A 16,693-nucleotide genomic window follows, 5' to 3' on the forward strand; every position below is an offset into this window, starting at 1 on the left:
GCGGAAGTAAGTACAATGTTTTAATTTATAATCATTTTTTTATATGGAATTGCAATAAATGGTTTCCTGAGTAGCATCAATGTAATTAAAATTAGATGTTAGATCCGCTCGCATACTCGCTACATTAACATCGAAGTTAGTGTAGCGAGTATGCCAGCGGATCTAACATCTGATTTTAATTAAATTGGAGTAGCATAACAAAAGAAACTATAACGCTTGCAATATTGAATGTTAACTTTGAGTTTGCTGTCTATATATATATGTATATATATATATATATAACTGATTGTTGTTTTTTCTTTCTTAGCTGCCACCGCCACAACTACCGCCACTGCTGCCACCAACAACGCTCTTGGAGTTCTCGCCGTCGGCGCTCTGGCCGCCTACTTCATTTCTGGAGCCGGAAGCAGCGGATCCGGAATTGGTGGAAGTGACCTTACCGGAACTGACCTGTTATACCTCCAGCAGGCCCAGCAAGTTCAGGGTTAAATTCTTATGTACGCGCTTTCAATCTTCCACCCATGACAGAATCGGTGGCAACAATAATTATTTTTAATTGAAAGAGACCTGCATGTGTTTGGTTTCCTTTAATATTTCTGGGGTACCGTTTTTTTAAAGAGGGGGAGGGTAAGTGTTTGTTTCACTATGGGCCTATATACTTAATATATCATATTGGTATCTCGGTCCCTGGTTTCACCCTCCCTTTAAAAGAAATTAAAATGACCATCCTGACATGCTCTGTCCAACATAATTTACCATCTTGGATATATTTCAAATTTTACGAGATATGTTGCATGTGACGACATTAATTTAATTTTTTAATATCATAAGTTTTATTTCAAATCTTCTCTCCTGATTTTAGTGCAAATTCCAAAGTTCATTAAAATTGCAAGGCTGGATTTAAAGATTTCAATAAAATATGTAGATTTATTGTGCGTGGAATATAATGTGGATTTTACGTTTTCAGAATAAAATACAAACCCCTTGTAAATTGCATGCCGAAATACTTAGTGTTTTCATGGTGAATTGCCAGGACCAATAATTGTTGCACTTTTAGAAGCATATCTTGTCAGTTTTCCTGAAAATTAACAAATATTTTCAAAAAATAATTGTATGCTTTTTGACCATCTATGATGTGAATATGACGTGTCTTTGTAAATTTTGTAATTTGAACACCATTGCAGTCGAGATAAATGAAGATGAATTATTTTGAATATACATAGAGAATAATTTATTTATTGTGGGTTGCGAAAAAGGCACAAATGTTTCCCATTCTACATGTAACATCTATGTACTGTGTTGAATAAAATTATTTATTTATTACCAATGATTGACCTTCATTTCTATTCATATCGGTACATGTATCTATTTAAAAATACGACTGCTTTTTATGCGCCCGGATTGATAGATCCGGGGCGTATATTGTTTTTGTCCTGCCTGTCTAGCTGTCTGTTTGTTTGTCTGCAAACTTTAACCTTCGCTTTAACTTCTGAACCATGAAAGATAGAGACTTCATATTTGGTATGCATACACCACTAATAAAGCTCTTTCAAATGACACCAAGGTCACTGGCCTAGTGACCTTGACTGTGACCTATATGCTTAAAATAGCTTTTCATCTGCAAACTTTAACCTTCGCCATAACTTTTGAACCATGAAAGATAGAGACTTTATATTTGATATGCATACTTCACTACTTAAGCTCTTTCAAATGACAACAAGGTCAATGACCTTGTGACATTGACAGTGACCTGTATGCTAAAAATAGTTTTTTCGAACCTTTGTCATAACTTTCAAACCATAGAAGATAAAGACTGCCTATTTAGTATGCATACTCCACTTAATAATCTCATTCAAATGACACCAAGGTCAATGACCTTGAGACCTTGACTGTGACCTGTATGTTAAAAATAGTTGTTTTTTCGTACCTTTGCCATAACTTTTGAACCACAAGAGATAGAGACTTCATATTTGGTATCCATACTTTACTAATAAAGTTCTTTCAAATGACACCAAGGTAAATGGCCTTGTGACCTTGACTGTGACATATATGCTAGTAATAGTTTTTCAAAAATTTTGTTGACGCCGGGCGCATAGTGTTTCACAAACACATCTTGTTCTTTTTTACTGGAACTGTTCTATATGAATTACATGTGAAATTTGTCTCTGTGGAAGGGGTGTGTGTGTGAGAGGGTGTGTGTGCAAAAGTCGCAGGATTTAACGAACAAAAAAGTTTTTAAACCTTTTTTTTTTAAAGTTTTTAAATATGAAGTCTCTATCTTTCATGGTTCAAAAGTTATAGCGAAGGTTACAGTTTGCAGACAAACAAACAAACAGAGAGATAGACAGACAGGACAAAAACAAATGAATATACGCCCCGGATCCATCAATCCGGGCGCATAAAAAGCGTAACAAGAGGCCCAGGGGCCACATCGCTCACCTGAGTAATTTGCTAGGAAAAAGCACATTTAGATCAGAACTGAGTTGGGGGGGGGGCTTGAATTTTAACCTCCCGGGGGGTCATGTTTTGAATAAACTAGAATCTACACTACCTGAGGATGATTCCATATAAATATCACTACACATGAAGTGGAAGTACTTGAAAAAAGGATTTTAAAAGGTTTCCCTATACATATTCCTATGTAAAACTTTGATCGGCCATTTTGGCCCCACCCTACCCCCGGGGGTCATGATTTGAACAAACTTAAATCTACACTACCTGAGGATAATTTCACATGAGTTTCACCTTTCCTGTCTCAATGGTTCTTGAGAAGAAGATTTTTATAGATTTTTCCTATATATTCCTATGTAAAACTTTGATCGGCCATTTTGGCCCCACCCTAGCCCCGGGGTCATGATTTGAACAAACTTGAATCTACACTACCTGAGGATGATTCCACATGAGTTTCATCTTTCCTGGTCCACTGGTACTTGAGAAGAAGATTTTCCCTATATACTCCTATGTAAAACTTTGATCGGCCATTTTGGCCCCACCCTAGCCCCGGGGGTCATGATTTGAACAAACTTGAATCTACACTACCTGAGGATGCTTCCACATGAGTTTCATCTTTCCTGGCCCACTGGTTCTTGAGAAGAAGATTTTTTAAAAAATGCCATTAATTTTTCTCTAATTCATAATTATCTCCCCTTGGAAAAGGGAGTGGCCCTTCATTTGAACAAACCTGAATCCCCTTCACCCAAGGATACTTTGTAGCAAGTTTGGTTGAAATTGGCCCAGAGGTTCTTGAGAAGAAGATGAAAATGTGAAAAGTTTACAACGACAACGACGACGACGACAACAACAACAGACAACGGACAAATTTTGATCAGAAAAGCCCACTTGAGCCTTTGGCTCAGGTGAGCTAAAAAGCCTTCAATTTGCGGAGTATTTGTGGAGTGAATGCGAAAAAGTGTATTACATGTGAAAGCATACTTTTTGATAAGACAATACATCTGATGACAGACCCGTGATGCAAAACACTTTGACAAGGGGTCATGGATTTACAATTTTGAAGGAGGGCTAATTGCTCCTTATACCCATGCAAATAATTTGACCGTTTCCTTTCCAAGAGAAAGGGAAAAGATTTTCAAATATATGATAAAATTATAGCATATCACCAGCCTCTCCTCTCCTCGTTTAGATTGTGTTTAGTATGTTAACAAAGTGAAATGAAATAAACAACTTGAAAAAAAATTTAACTGAAAAATTTCACGCGCATTAATGTTTTGTTGAAATAAAAAAAAAAATATCAATGACACTTTGTATTATGACTCATAAAGCGGGAGGGGGGATGTTGGTGATACACTATTTTATTTCATCTAAATAAGAGTTATCCTTCTTTTTTCAAAGGATTGAAAACCCCTAGGAGCTAATTACTAGTAAATAAACCAGTAAAAAGAATTTTGTGGAATGACAGTTTGAAAACAATTCATCCATGAATAAAAAAGGAAAAGGATAATGAAAAGCAACCAATCTCATAAAAAAAGAGCATGGACCTCAGGAAATTCCAGATATGGGATCGAGTGCCTATGAGGAGTAAGCATCCCCTGAGTACCGATCATCTCCGCCGTGGGTCCTTTGTATTCATCAGGTTGATGGAACATCCCGTCCTCAAATTTAGAATAAAAACAAGGGCCTAACAATTGGTATGAAACAAGCCAGCAAAATATGACAGCTTATATGTACTAATAGGCCATTATATACCAAAAACTGTCTTTAAACGTGGTTGTCGAAATCCCTGCATCATCAACATGTGTACTCAGAGCATTCTCTTGAGTAGCGAATCAATTGGGAGAATAAATACCATATGCATGTGATAGCGGAATATTATTGCATAAATAAGGAAATCTGACAATGCCAAAACTAAAAGTCGTCTCGTTTGAGATATAATTCAGTTGTTTTGTTGTCTATAGTCAGTAAAATATCCAGTATGACACAGATGTGACCCACTCTGTAGTGTCTCTTACTACAAGATCATTGGGATATATCTAGTCTATACATGAATGGAAATGACTATTGACTTTGATAAAACACCATCCATTTATTGTCTGAATGTCAAGTTGAAGGCCACTGCAAGTGATTTCTTCTTCTCGGTACAAGTCTTGAATAAATTCTGCTTCATATGAATATTTAAAAAGGTCGGCTAAAAATATTCCCTTTAAAAGTGGCTCTGTTAGAATAAATAAATGAAGAATGAAAAACAGTACAATACATGATTTATTTATCATAATATACATAACCAAATAATACATAAATGGCTGTAACATAGCAAAAATAGTCCAAAATCTGACAGCGGAAATGATTGCTGCGTGATTATGTTCCTTTATTATTTGAAGGACAATGCATTTTTTAATCTTAAACTGTCTATTAGCACTAATATTACAAAATATGCAAATCATCAATTGCAAGAATTCATGAACAGCTAGTATCAACAATGAATTTATAGAATCAGATTCATGTGCATGCAATCTTAAAATCTGTTTCTTTCAAAGTAAAATAGAATGCTATAATCTTAAAAATTAACTATAATGTTCACAATATCAAAAATATTGTCAATTATAGCTTTTCTGTGTTGTATATTTTTTTTAACATTAATTTTTCTATTATCTTAATTAGTATGGACACTTTAAATAAGAAAGATGTCAGGGCAATACACAAAAAGGTTAAAATGTGAACTCATAACATATCCCATATTCTAAGACCTTCATCATGGATTTGATGTTTTCTGTTTAAATTTCAGTCTCATTACTAGAAATTAGATAAATAACTTTCAATATAATTGTCAAGATATTTTTTTTTGGGGGGGGGGGGGGTATAACTTTAAGGACATGAACTCTACTACAAAACCTTTTCAAAGGCTTCAAATGGTATCATTTTATGCATTTTCAACAGAATAAAATAAAAGAAAACTTAAAATAATTTCTTTTCACAGCATTACCAAAAAATAAAGGATGAATATATGTAACCACACCCCATAATCAGGAACAACGAACATACACACTAGATTTTTTTAAAAATCTGATACCACACACAATAAAATCAGTATAAAATTTTTACCTTCCATTCAAACAACTAGTAAAATTTTAAAACAAAAAAATGATAGACATGCTCTGTCCAACATAATATCAAAACGTTGGGTCTTGTTAAAAGAATATAGAAGAATTTACCCCCTAAACTAAAAAGCACAATTCTGAAAGTAAAAATAAAAATCTTCCATTTAAGTAGCATTATTCTTCTGGGAAAAAAAAAATCCCATACTTTTTCAACATATGCACTTAAAAAAATTATGGCATAAGCCCATTATTAACTAATTAAAAAAAAACTGGTTGCAAAGGGAGAACAAAATTGCTGATTTCTACTGAATAATTTGACAAGATATACATTAATATTCTGTATGTTCACCGGTATTGCACTAGCTGTGATTGACCTTTCAACATATGGGAATCCTTTACAAACAATGAATTGTTCTATCAACTTTCAAACTATTTTTGAAATTTACATAATCTGATGTAATATGTGTCAACTTCAAAAAACTATTCTTTTTTTTTTTTTTAGATGTTATATTTGGAAATCAAAGATAAAACAACTTGCGTATCCAAAGAATTGAAAACAGTGTTAATATTCTTGGCCAAACCCTGAACTTTTTACAACTTGTTGCTGATGTAGAAGCTAAATTCATAAAGAGTTATCTCTCCTAGATACATGTCTTAAGGATCTTTTATAATAACACCCATTATACAGATACTGATAATAGAGTTGTCCAAGAAAGAGAATCAGAAAAATAAGTGTATTGATTCAGCCGTGAAAATTCAAAAAGTCCAATAATTCTACACAGAAAATTCCAACTAATTTTCTGTTTCCCATTAAAAACACTAACATTATACAGCAAGATTTTACCAGTAATTCAACAAAATGTATATTTATGGATACATTAAGATTAATTCAGTACAGAAAAGTTTCTCTGACTATCAATTAAGATGCAGAAATGAAAAATGTGTAACCTTTAAAATGACCAGGTAGTTGCTGCTAAACCATATCTTGTAGAAAATTACATAGAAATTAGATACACCTGATTAATTGTTCATTTCATGACTCTGTAGCTGATAACTGGGAATTATAGTCCTGATCGACTTATAGGAGAGAATTTACAATTCCTTCCTCCATCACCAATATCACATTCCTCTGTTTTACACACTCAGGCACTTAGTGACAGGATTTTCGTTAATTTTTTTTAATTAAACATAATTATTGATTAATATATATAATGTGCAAACAACCTTGCAGAATGTACAAACTAGAACTGTCCAAACGGGACAAAATACACCCCCGCTGGGTTTTTCAGATAGTAAGTTTTTCCATAATAAAAATATGTATCAAACACCAATTATTAAATTTTTATTCCAGTGACCTTGAACTTCCCCAGATAATCTTGGGTCAAGGTCATGACACACCCTTGGGTCATGGGCAATCTTTCAGTGAAATGAGAACCTACCAAGTTTATCCATAAGAAAGATATGGACCGGACACAAATTATGATATTTCTCTTCCTTGACCTTGAACTACCCCAAATGACCTTGGGTCAAGGTCATGACACACCCTTGGGTCATGGGCAATCTTTACCCAAAAAAAGTGAAATCAGAACCTACCAAGTTTATCCATAAGAAAGATATGGACCGGACACGATTATGATAATTTTCTTCCAGTGACCTATGAATACCCCAAATGACCTTGGGTCAAAGTCATGACACACTCTTGGGTCATGGGAAATCTTTGTGTGAAGTGTGAACCTACAAGTTTATCCATAAGAAAGATATGGACCGGACACGAATTAAGAACTTTTTCTTCCAGTGACCATGAACTTCCCCAAATGACCTTGGGTCAAGGTCATGACACACCCTTGGGTCATGGCCAATCTTTGTGTGAAATAAAAACCTACCAAGTTTATCCATAAGAAAGATATGGACCGGACAGGAATTATGAAAATTTTCTTCCAGTGACCTTGAAATACCCCAAATTGACCTTGGGTCAAGGTCATGACACATCCTTGGGTCATGGGTCATCTTTGTGTGAAATGAGAACCTACCAAGTTTATCTATAAAAGATATGTATCAAACATGATTTTTGAAAATTTTCTTCCAGTGACCTTGAACTTTCTCAAATGACCTTGGGTCAAGGTCATGACACACCCTTGGGTCATGGGCAATCTTTGTGTGAAATGAGAACCTACCAAGTTTATCAATAAGAAAGATATGGACCGGACACGAATTATGAAATTTTTCTTCCAGTGACCTTGAACTTCCCCAAATGACCTTGGGTCAAGGTCATGACACACCCTTAGGTCATGAGCAATCTTAGTGTGGAGTAGTAGATTCTAATGTCCCTCTGTAAGAAAGATATGGACCGGACACGATTGCACAAACAGACGGACAGACAGACAGACGGACGGACGTTTCAAATACTTTCAATTTGACAGTCTTTGTCATTCGACAAACCAATCAAAACAAACAAGAAATCTAAGATTCACACGCCTAGAATTTGGTTCATTCCCAATATTTCTTCTATTTGGAATGTTATTCCAGAGGACTAAGTATACTTTACCAAAATCAATAAAATGTTAGCATAAATATCGCCTTACCAACTGGACAGACAGACAGACAGACAGACAGACGGACAGACGGACAGACGGACAAGGTGATTCCTATATACCCCCCCAAACTTCGTTTGCGGGGGGTATAAATATATGTATGGCTGGTATATTATTATCAGACTTTGTGGTCAAGAGCTCGACCCATTGTTATGACCAACATGAATACACTGCAGAAAAAATGACCATCTATGTAACATATGTGGTTTAACTATGATGAATACAAATCATAAACAGAGAAATAAAATATATAATATTCCATTATAAGCAATACTATAAACTCTGGCAAGACTATAAAATATTTACAGTCAGAAAAAAATTCAGACACATGCTAACAAGCACACAGGTTGAGCACTCAGGAGATACAGAACAGCAGTGTCAATTTATTCCTTCTGCATGTCATTTTTCTTGGGAAAAACAAATCAAATTCTTCAGAAATTCATTTTTTTTCAGTTACATACAAAAAATCAAAGGAAGAAAAAAGAATGAGATAATTTAGCTGTAGAGAACTGCCCTATGATTGCGGACCTAACACCGCCACACACGTCCATCTGAAATGGGTGGCTGTATCATGTTCTATTCTAAAAAAATTATGTATTCTCTAAATGTCAGTATCATACATTCATTAATAGAGTTAAAAAAAAAACACAAGCAGAAAATTAGATTTTCATCCATTCATACTTGCACAACATGTGCCCACTGGGACATTAATTTTTTTATGTCATTAAAACTGAGTTTATTCCCCCAATCTCTATCTATCTACATCAATCACATAGGACTTCCACAGCTGCCGCCACCATTGTCTTTAAGGTTCATGTCTAAGACCTCCTTCATCAGAGGCTGAATCCCCTCCGGATTGACCTTCAGAAGAACGTGGGAGTGCTCCTCATTCAGATCGCGAATGTCTGTAAGTTTCATCAACAGTTTGGGGTAAATGGCACGCACAGTGAAGGGAGAATACCTAGACTCTAGGTATCTTAGAAGTAACAGAGCATATTTCTCTTGCTCTTGACAAACGTAAGATTTGTCACTAATGTTTGGTCTATCCGGTGAGAACAGCGATATAACAAGCAGGAGAATCAACATGGTTTCGTCAGCCTTGAGGTCGACGGCTAGCGACCGGGTGAACTTCATATGCTCGGCAAATAAAGTGGCTCCCTCTCCTTCTTGTAGATTCTTCATGTCCATGGAGTGATCTTCGCTATCCAGCGGATCCAACCACAAGTTCTTCTCCTTGTCAAATGAAATCACCGACCTCAGAATCAGCAGCTCGATGGAGCCTCCTTTTAGAAGACTAATCTGATCTGTTTGTGACAATGCCTTAAATGATTTGATTTTCTTGGCCATGTCTATCACTCGACGCACACTCAATTCTGCAATATTTACCAAGTCTTTCATGTGCATTTGCGGTTTGTCTTTTGGCAGTTCTGAAGCAATGGACACCTCCAAAGATTGTCTGTAAGCTCCCACTACTTCATTTATCATGTACTCCTCATCAGGTTCTAACGCCCTTAGTCTGTTCTCTGATGTGCTGACTATTCCTGATTGCGTCTTTGTCTTGTCTACATCTCGTACTTTCCTGAAAACATTAACAAAATGTTTAAATATTATATATTCACAAATTACTTTCTCTTCAGGATTTTGTGTATGTTTTTCACTTCTTTGTTGTATTAGAAAGCCATGAAAAATACAATTTTTTTCTCTTTACTTAGGAATGGAACTCAGACTTTATTTTTACATTTAATGCAATTTTCCATAAAAAAAGTAAGAAAAAAAAATTTCAGAAGAAAGACTACGAAAGGTACTCTGCATGCCCCGTTTTACATTTCATATAGTTATGAATATTGTACCACAGTCAATCTATGGATTTTTAGCCAATATGGTTCAGTGATCATTACTAATTTACTTTGTAGCTATTAATTGGTACAGACAGACAACATGTCAGAGAGTAGGGTATATTTTACATTCTCTTGAGAATTCAAAAAGGAACTTATTGACACTGGAGTAGACTTCAATTTGACTGGAGTACTGAATATGTGACAGTATGGACTTCCTTTATGGGCTGTGGAACTGGACCTATTTTATATAAGGGTCATTTATCATAAGGAAGGATGGAAATGTTGATTACAAGACTAGGCCAGTCTGTTGACTGATAGGACTAGGAGATCAATTTAGTTTGTCAAGTGGACTATGAAGTCCTGGATCAGCTGACTGAACTAAGAGAATGACTCTGTAATGAGACAAAGTAAATTTGTTGATTGGGCATGGGAGTTGTATAGTTGAAAAAAAGGGAATTTTGTTTGTAAGATAATGGGACTGAGATTTGTTTACTAAACAATGAATCAGATTGAATATTTTAGGAATTTTAAGCTAGTTACTGTTTGAATGTTTTTTATACAATTACTATAAGAATACAAGGAATTGTTGACAGGATTATCAGGCCTCAAGACCACAAACTGAGAACAGACTTAAGTCAAAATTTCAAATCAGTATAATCTAAAAAAAAAAAATTATAATGAAACAAAATTTGCATCATTTGTTGGAATTTGAATATTATACATAACTGCCAAATTGTAAAACCATATGTTAAATAAACATTAAGATAGACAGAATCAAAATTTTGAATTAACCAACGTGTTCTCAGTTTATGGTCTCGGGGCCAGTAATGTTAGAGACAGATTAGACAGAGTGTGTTGTGTGTGATGTAATCAGAACGAAGACACACTGGATCAACCTGTTCTCCTCGATCCGCTGACGTTTTCGGAGCTTCTCTTCCTCTGTCAGAATGTACTCCTTCCGCATCCCGATCTCGAAGCACTTTCGCAGGCGACATCGTTTACAGAATCGCCTATTTGAGACGTCCATCTTGCACTTCTCCTCATATGGACATTTGAAGTATTCCTGAAAAAAAACCCATAGGAAAGCTTTATTTAAATGTGTCAGTAACAGTACAACAGACATGTAGTTCTTATGTATATTGCCACTATACAGACAAAAATTTCTAGCACCTCAGCAAAAGGATCTAGCTGAGAGGAACCTTTAACTTCTGAATTAACTTTTACAAAAGTGCAATGATTATAAAAATTCTCGTATTTTGTATTAAATTCCTATATGCAAGTTTATTTTTTTAATATTCTAATATGTATACTGTATAACTATACAAATGTATAATTTATGTAGAATTACATAACTGAGTAATTAAGGAGTGAATATCTTCTAGTTGTATGGATACTGGTTACTATGTGTGCATTTGCTCAATCATTGTTCATTAAAAAAATATTTCACAAAATATATCAAACTATTTGCAAATGGGATTTTCTAGTTAACACCTCTGCAGTGCATTTGGGTAATGAACTCTGCTAAATATGTTAAAAAAGAGGTTTACTTCACGCACAAAAGACTCCGACAAAGTACATCAGAATTGCATGAACAGACCATACCCGAGATTTTTAAAAGCGATATACTGCTGGCTTTGTCCGTTTCTATACACCATTATAAAACCTCCCCTGTTGGTTTTGTGCGATAGACATCACATATGCATTCAGATGTCTAGGGGTTTGTGTGACTAAATTTTGACACCTGTTAAACACAGATGATTTTAACTGAAAATCAATGTCAAAAACGGGCCTGATCATTGATAATTTGGGGAATAATTCCATTCAATAAGAATGCATTGACTGATTTTATTTAAAACCATTATCATAAATATGTTAATGAAGATAAATTTTCTTCAAATTTAAAAGTCAAATTAAAATTTCTTGCATCTTTAAGTTTTTGATGTATATAAAACTTCATAATTATGGTTTTCATTATAGCAAAAGTGCAATTTCCACTTAAAGTTCCTGGAATCTTAAAAGCTAAATTTGAAGCACGCTTTATGTGTGTGACCAAGATTCCAATGGAAAAATTTCCACAAAATAATTGGACTATACTTGCAAATAAAACATACAGTGAAATGCACAGATGTTCTCTTTGTAATAAAAGAAGTTTTCTATTATAATAATAAGACAAAGTTCATGTTGCCAATGACAAACCAGGTTCATATCTCAAGACATCACAGATTAATTCAGACGTCATGATATTTTACTGCCTCTTTTGAATTTTTTTTTTGTTATATGATAAGTCGTTACTAAAATCTTCTTTTCTTTGGTCTAATTTATTTCTAAAATATATCTGATATATCCTTCTTTGGGCCTTCATTGTTGCAGTATTAGTTGCTTTTATTTCATCAGGATGAAAAAATGATTCTTTAATGATTCTGAACTTATTTTCTAACTTTGCTTGTTTCTTAAAATAATTTTGTCTTAATTTGCCTGTCAGTGCATGGATGAAGAAATGATGTTTTCTTTCAAGCCTGAAATAGTGCAAATTCTATTGTGTTCTAATCATGATATCAAATTTTCTCAACTTGACACCCAAAATTTCTCTTTTTTAAATATTTGTTCAAGCTTTTACAGTAAAAAAATAATTATCTGTAATGAAACTGACAAAAAAAATCTTACGTTGATTGAAATATCAGTACATCTGCTCTAGAATTTGAAAGCATTTTTTGGTGTGCTATTTCAGGTTTAAAGATTTAATTATTTCTTTTTTTGTTTGTTTTGTTAAAAATTCGCTGAATAATCCTCAACATGAAGGTCAAGATAATTACATATCTTGTTAGTAATACATGCACTTTAAGTTTGACATTTTCAAAGTTCTGATGATACAATTTTTATATTCTCTAAGACTATGAGCCTCTATTATACCCGGTATTTTTCTTATGAGCAATCAAAAAACACATCATTCAGTAGCATATGATAATAATGCTTGTTTATATTTGCTATCCCTCACAAAGTAACATTATATAATATCTGGCTGTATAATTTGCATGTGTACAGTGTACATGAATATTTTTGTTTACCACGTCAGTTCACAATACTTATATTTTTCTATCAGATTAGCTTCAGTTTATAAGTAGCCCTTCCTTTTCCTGTCATTAAAGAAGCTGAACTTGGGTGTTGACAGTCAAAGAAACAAAGTGAGCACAATGACACTAATTATTTCTTTTGTGGCAATGTCAGTCTAGTCCCTGCCATTGCTGTCGATTTCTAGAGTATTTGTTACAGTGTAGACTTTGTACATCGGGACCCCCAGTATCTGAACTACTGCGTTTCATGCATTGGTAAGACTCTCAGTGTTAAACAGTGCGACTTTACTTTGCCAAATTTTCAGCTGAATCTCATCAGAGAGATGTCTTATTTTTCAAATGCACACAGATAAAAGGTACATAGCTCAAAGTTTATTTGATTATATTTCCTTTAAAACAGTTCCTTTTATTATCATTAATGAAACAATCTAACCATAATTTGTTTTCCTCTTTCATTAAAAACCCATTGGACATTTAAAATGTAAAAAATATTAATTTACTGGGAAGTCGTAAATTAAGCTACAATCTTTTACTCTTTTTTAAACAATTTTCTTAAAGCAATCAAATGATACATTTGTTTTCATGTTCACTTTTGACAAAAGATTTGTAGCATTGCCGACATGACAGAAAAATGTGGTAATTTTGTAATCAGTATAACACTCCTGTATCATGCATCAAATTACATCCCTTCTTTTAATAATTCCTTGAGTCCTTTACTTTTTGTTCCAACCCCATCTGATTTTCTACACTTCCTTGGGTACTTAACTTATTTGTCCAGACCCACCATCAGCAGTTCTGTGTATACCTTTCTTTGCTGGCTTGTTTAAGCCCTACTGAGTTTCTACTATTCTGTGAGTATATTACTTACCAGTCCTTTAGGAGCATTCCTCCTGAAGAAGGCCTTACAAGACTCACAGGAAATAGCATCGAAGTTGTAACCCAGTGCCCTGTCCCCGCAAACCCCACAGTATTTATCCTCCTTATTCTTACGGGCCTTGTGGGACAAGTCATTTGAACCTATGTCCATTGGTCGATGGTAAGGGTTCGCCATGGTGGGCATGGTATTACTGTTTGAATCTTCGAAGCTGAAAGATGAAAAAAAAAATACCATAAGAATGTTAATGCCGGATAAAAATATTAATCAGTACGCAATACCTTCATCCATATACAAGGACGTCTGACATGTGTCTGATGACATTTGATGCAAGAATTAATTAGGAACAAAGCAACCTGCCCTTTTTGATTTTCTAAGCAGCCTAGTTTATTGCTTACTTACTGGAGGGATAAATCTTTTTTCTATAATTACAATTGTATCCATTCTTTGTACTTTTATCATTACCCATTAGGTGTTGCCATCAAGTAGAAGTTGAAGTGATATTTTGTTCCATGAAGGTATTTGCATGCCATGTGACTTTAATCAGCTACTACAGTGTAATTAAACTGTTCTAACTTTTATCATATATGTTTATTGTTAAAAAGAAAATCATGAGTATATGACATTCAATATAAAGTTGATATTATTTTGTCTACCCCTACAATTAACATGTTTAAATGGCAAAAAGAGATGTTTACCTTTTCTATTCGTAACTTCGTGTAAATCACATAAAAACAACCTAAACTTAATGAACTGTTTTTAGACGTGTGAATGTACCCAAGAAATTTTTTTTTTAAGCTAGTAGCAATTTATATCCCCAAGAAACTGTATTCCTGATTTAATAATAAATTTTTATATAGCATCATATGGTGCTCTTCAACAAAGAAAAAAAAACTTTAGCACAATGATACCAGAGGTAATTTCAAGAGAGATCAGCTGTTGAAAAATCCTTGTCTAATTCAGAGGAAAATTAACAAAATACGTATTATAAGTTTTAGCTGGTATTTCCTCAAAATTTGATTTCGAAGAGGTTTAAACAGCATAACCAGACAAATTAAGTTCCAAAAGGGTCTATACATAAATAAAGCTTAAAACAATGTGACTTCATCCTTAATTAACTATGAATATATATATGATAAGTAATCTTAAGACATGCACATACATATTATTTATATGCACATGCATATTTAGGTATTAAAAGTTAATTAAAACATAAACTAATTAAAACTCACTGATCCAATATTAACTCATTCATATTTGGCTAAAATTGTTTATAGAAATGAAGTATCTCATTTCCTGTTCGAGAGATAGACAACCAAAATCAAATTATCATGACTTAAATTATGTTCAAAAGACTTGAATGGCTTGAGAGATGTGTTTAGCGGGAAAATTACACCGTATTAAACACCCATTCTGCCTAATTCACTTCCTTCATGGTAGTTATTCAATAACACCTCTTCTTCTCAAGGTATATTTTTTACAAGCAGTAATGATAAGAAAGGAACCTTAGAGATGGTTTTCTAATCATCTCATGCCAGGCTACGGATGACTTCCCCCCAGATTACCTGCACCGGGTCACCCCTTCACCAATCCGTTCCCATTAGATTTTTTCTGTTGACCCACTTTGACGAAAAAATCTCTCACTCACACAAAACAAAATGGCCGCCATCTTTTGAGGTTGTAAAAATAAAACTCTGTGTACTTTTTTGAACAAACATAAAATCTGCTCAGGAAAGATAACTCTTGTGTGTCTAAGCTCACAGTGTGGGTTGGGACATAACTACATGTACTAGCTATTTCTTTTACCTGACCCTCTTCACTGATTAATTATTTTGATTTTAAGCTGAATCTTTCTCTTTTGTTTAGAAGTTTTTTTTATAATAATGGAGTATTAATTAACAGATTAATTCAGCCTTGGTTTACTTTTGTAGATCTGCATGGGCCTTATACCTCCTCCGCTGGAAATTAAGCTCCAAGAAGAAATGCAGTCATCCATGAAAGGTTATTTGGTACATTTTTCACAAGATCATGTCAGATATATGGTTTTTTTTTTCTTTTTCCTCCTGACAAGTCAAAACAAATCCTCTGCCATAAAGTTAAACTATCCTTCATTAGTTTGCACAATTAGTTTCAGAATGTGAAATACAAAATTTCCATGTCAATACATGCAAAAATAATCATTATTTTCTATTGCCTTTTTTTTTTTAGAGCCTAGCTCATTGAAAATTTTACATGTAATCCTATATTTCTACCTACCGTAATGTTATTTGCTAACCATAATTACTGACTATCAAATTTTCTTTTACAAAAACTCTTATCAAAATAAACTGATTTTTTTTTTTTAAAGAATCAGGCCACCCATACATTATATATCAAAGTCCAAGTTGTCAGTTTTTATCATTATGTACGGTAACCTTTATTAATTTTGTCACCTGCAATTATATTCCATTATGCTTTACAAGTTTTTGCTTTCTAGCCCTAACGTCTGATGGATAAACAACCCAAAGCACAAACCGCTACTGAACATTCTTTGTTTCAATGTCAAGGAGTTAGGCAAACAGTTCCCAGTTGGTCGAAAGAAAAACTGCACCCAATAACCTTTTGTAAGAAAATATTTACAGAAGTTAAATGCCTTGCGCCTCTTGATAAAAAGACTGTAAAATGATTTCTTTTTAGTTGAATTCAGCTCAAAAATTGTGAACTCTTGGGAAAACAGATTGCTAAATATCCAACAAATTTAAATTTGTTCTTTAAATTCATGTTTACA

The 16,693-nt window shown here is 33.9% G+C and overlaps 1 protein-coding gene across 7 annotated transcripts in view; it reads right to left on the reverse strand.

Moving 5' to 3' along the window:
• Positions 1-8,247: 8,247 nt before the first annotated feature.
• LOC134269153 (nuclear hormone receptor HR96-like) overlaps positions 8,248-16,693 on the reverse strand; it is a 92,135-nt gene continuing 83,689 nt past the window's right edge. For 6 of the 7 annotated variants that reach the window (XM_062751373.1, XM_062751375.1, XM_062751378.1 and 3 more), the window contains 3 exons: positions 13,921-14,137; positions 10,869-11,044; positions 8,248-9,722 (listed from right to left, as the gene is read on the reverse strand). In XM_062751373.1, the coding sequence (XP_062607357.1) occupies positions 8,912-9,722; positions 10,869-11,044; positions 13,921-14,137 (1,204 nt within the window). In that variant the 3' untranslated portion in view covers positions 8,248-8,911. Of the gene's footprint in view, positions 9,723-10,868; positions 11,045-13,920; positions 14,138-15,491; positions 15,644-16,693 lie in introns of those variants that run through there. The other variant, XM_062751380.1, reaches the window with a different exon arrangement.

The sequence above is a fragment of the Saccostrea cucullata genome, unplaced genomic scaffold (assembly GCF_032062105.1).
Source record: "Saccostrea cucullata isolate Sc308-1 unplaced genomic scaffold, CSIRO_AGI_Scuc_v1 ctg381, whole genome shotgun sequence".
In the NCBI taxonomy this organism is placed as follows: Eukaryota; Metazoa; Mollusca; class Bivalvia; order Ostreida; family Ostreidae; genus Saccostrea; species Saccostrea cuccullata.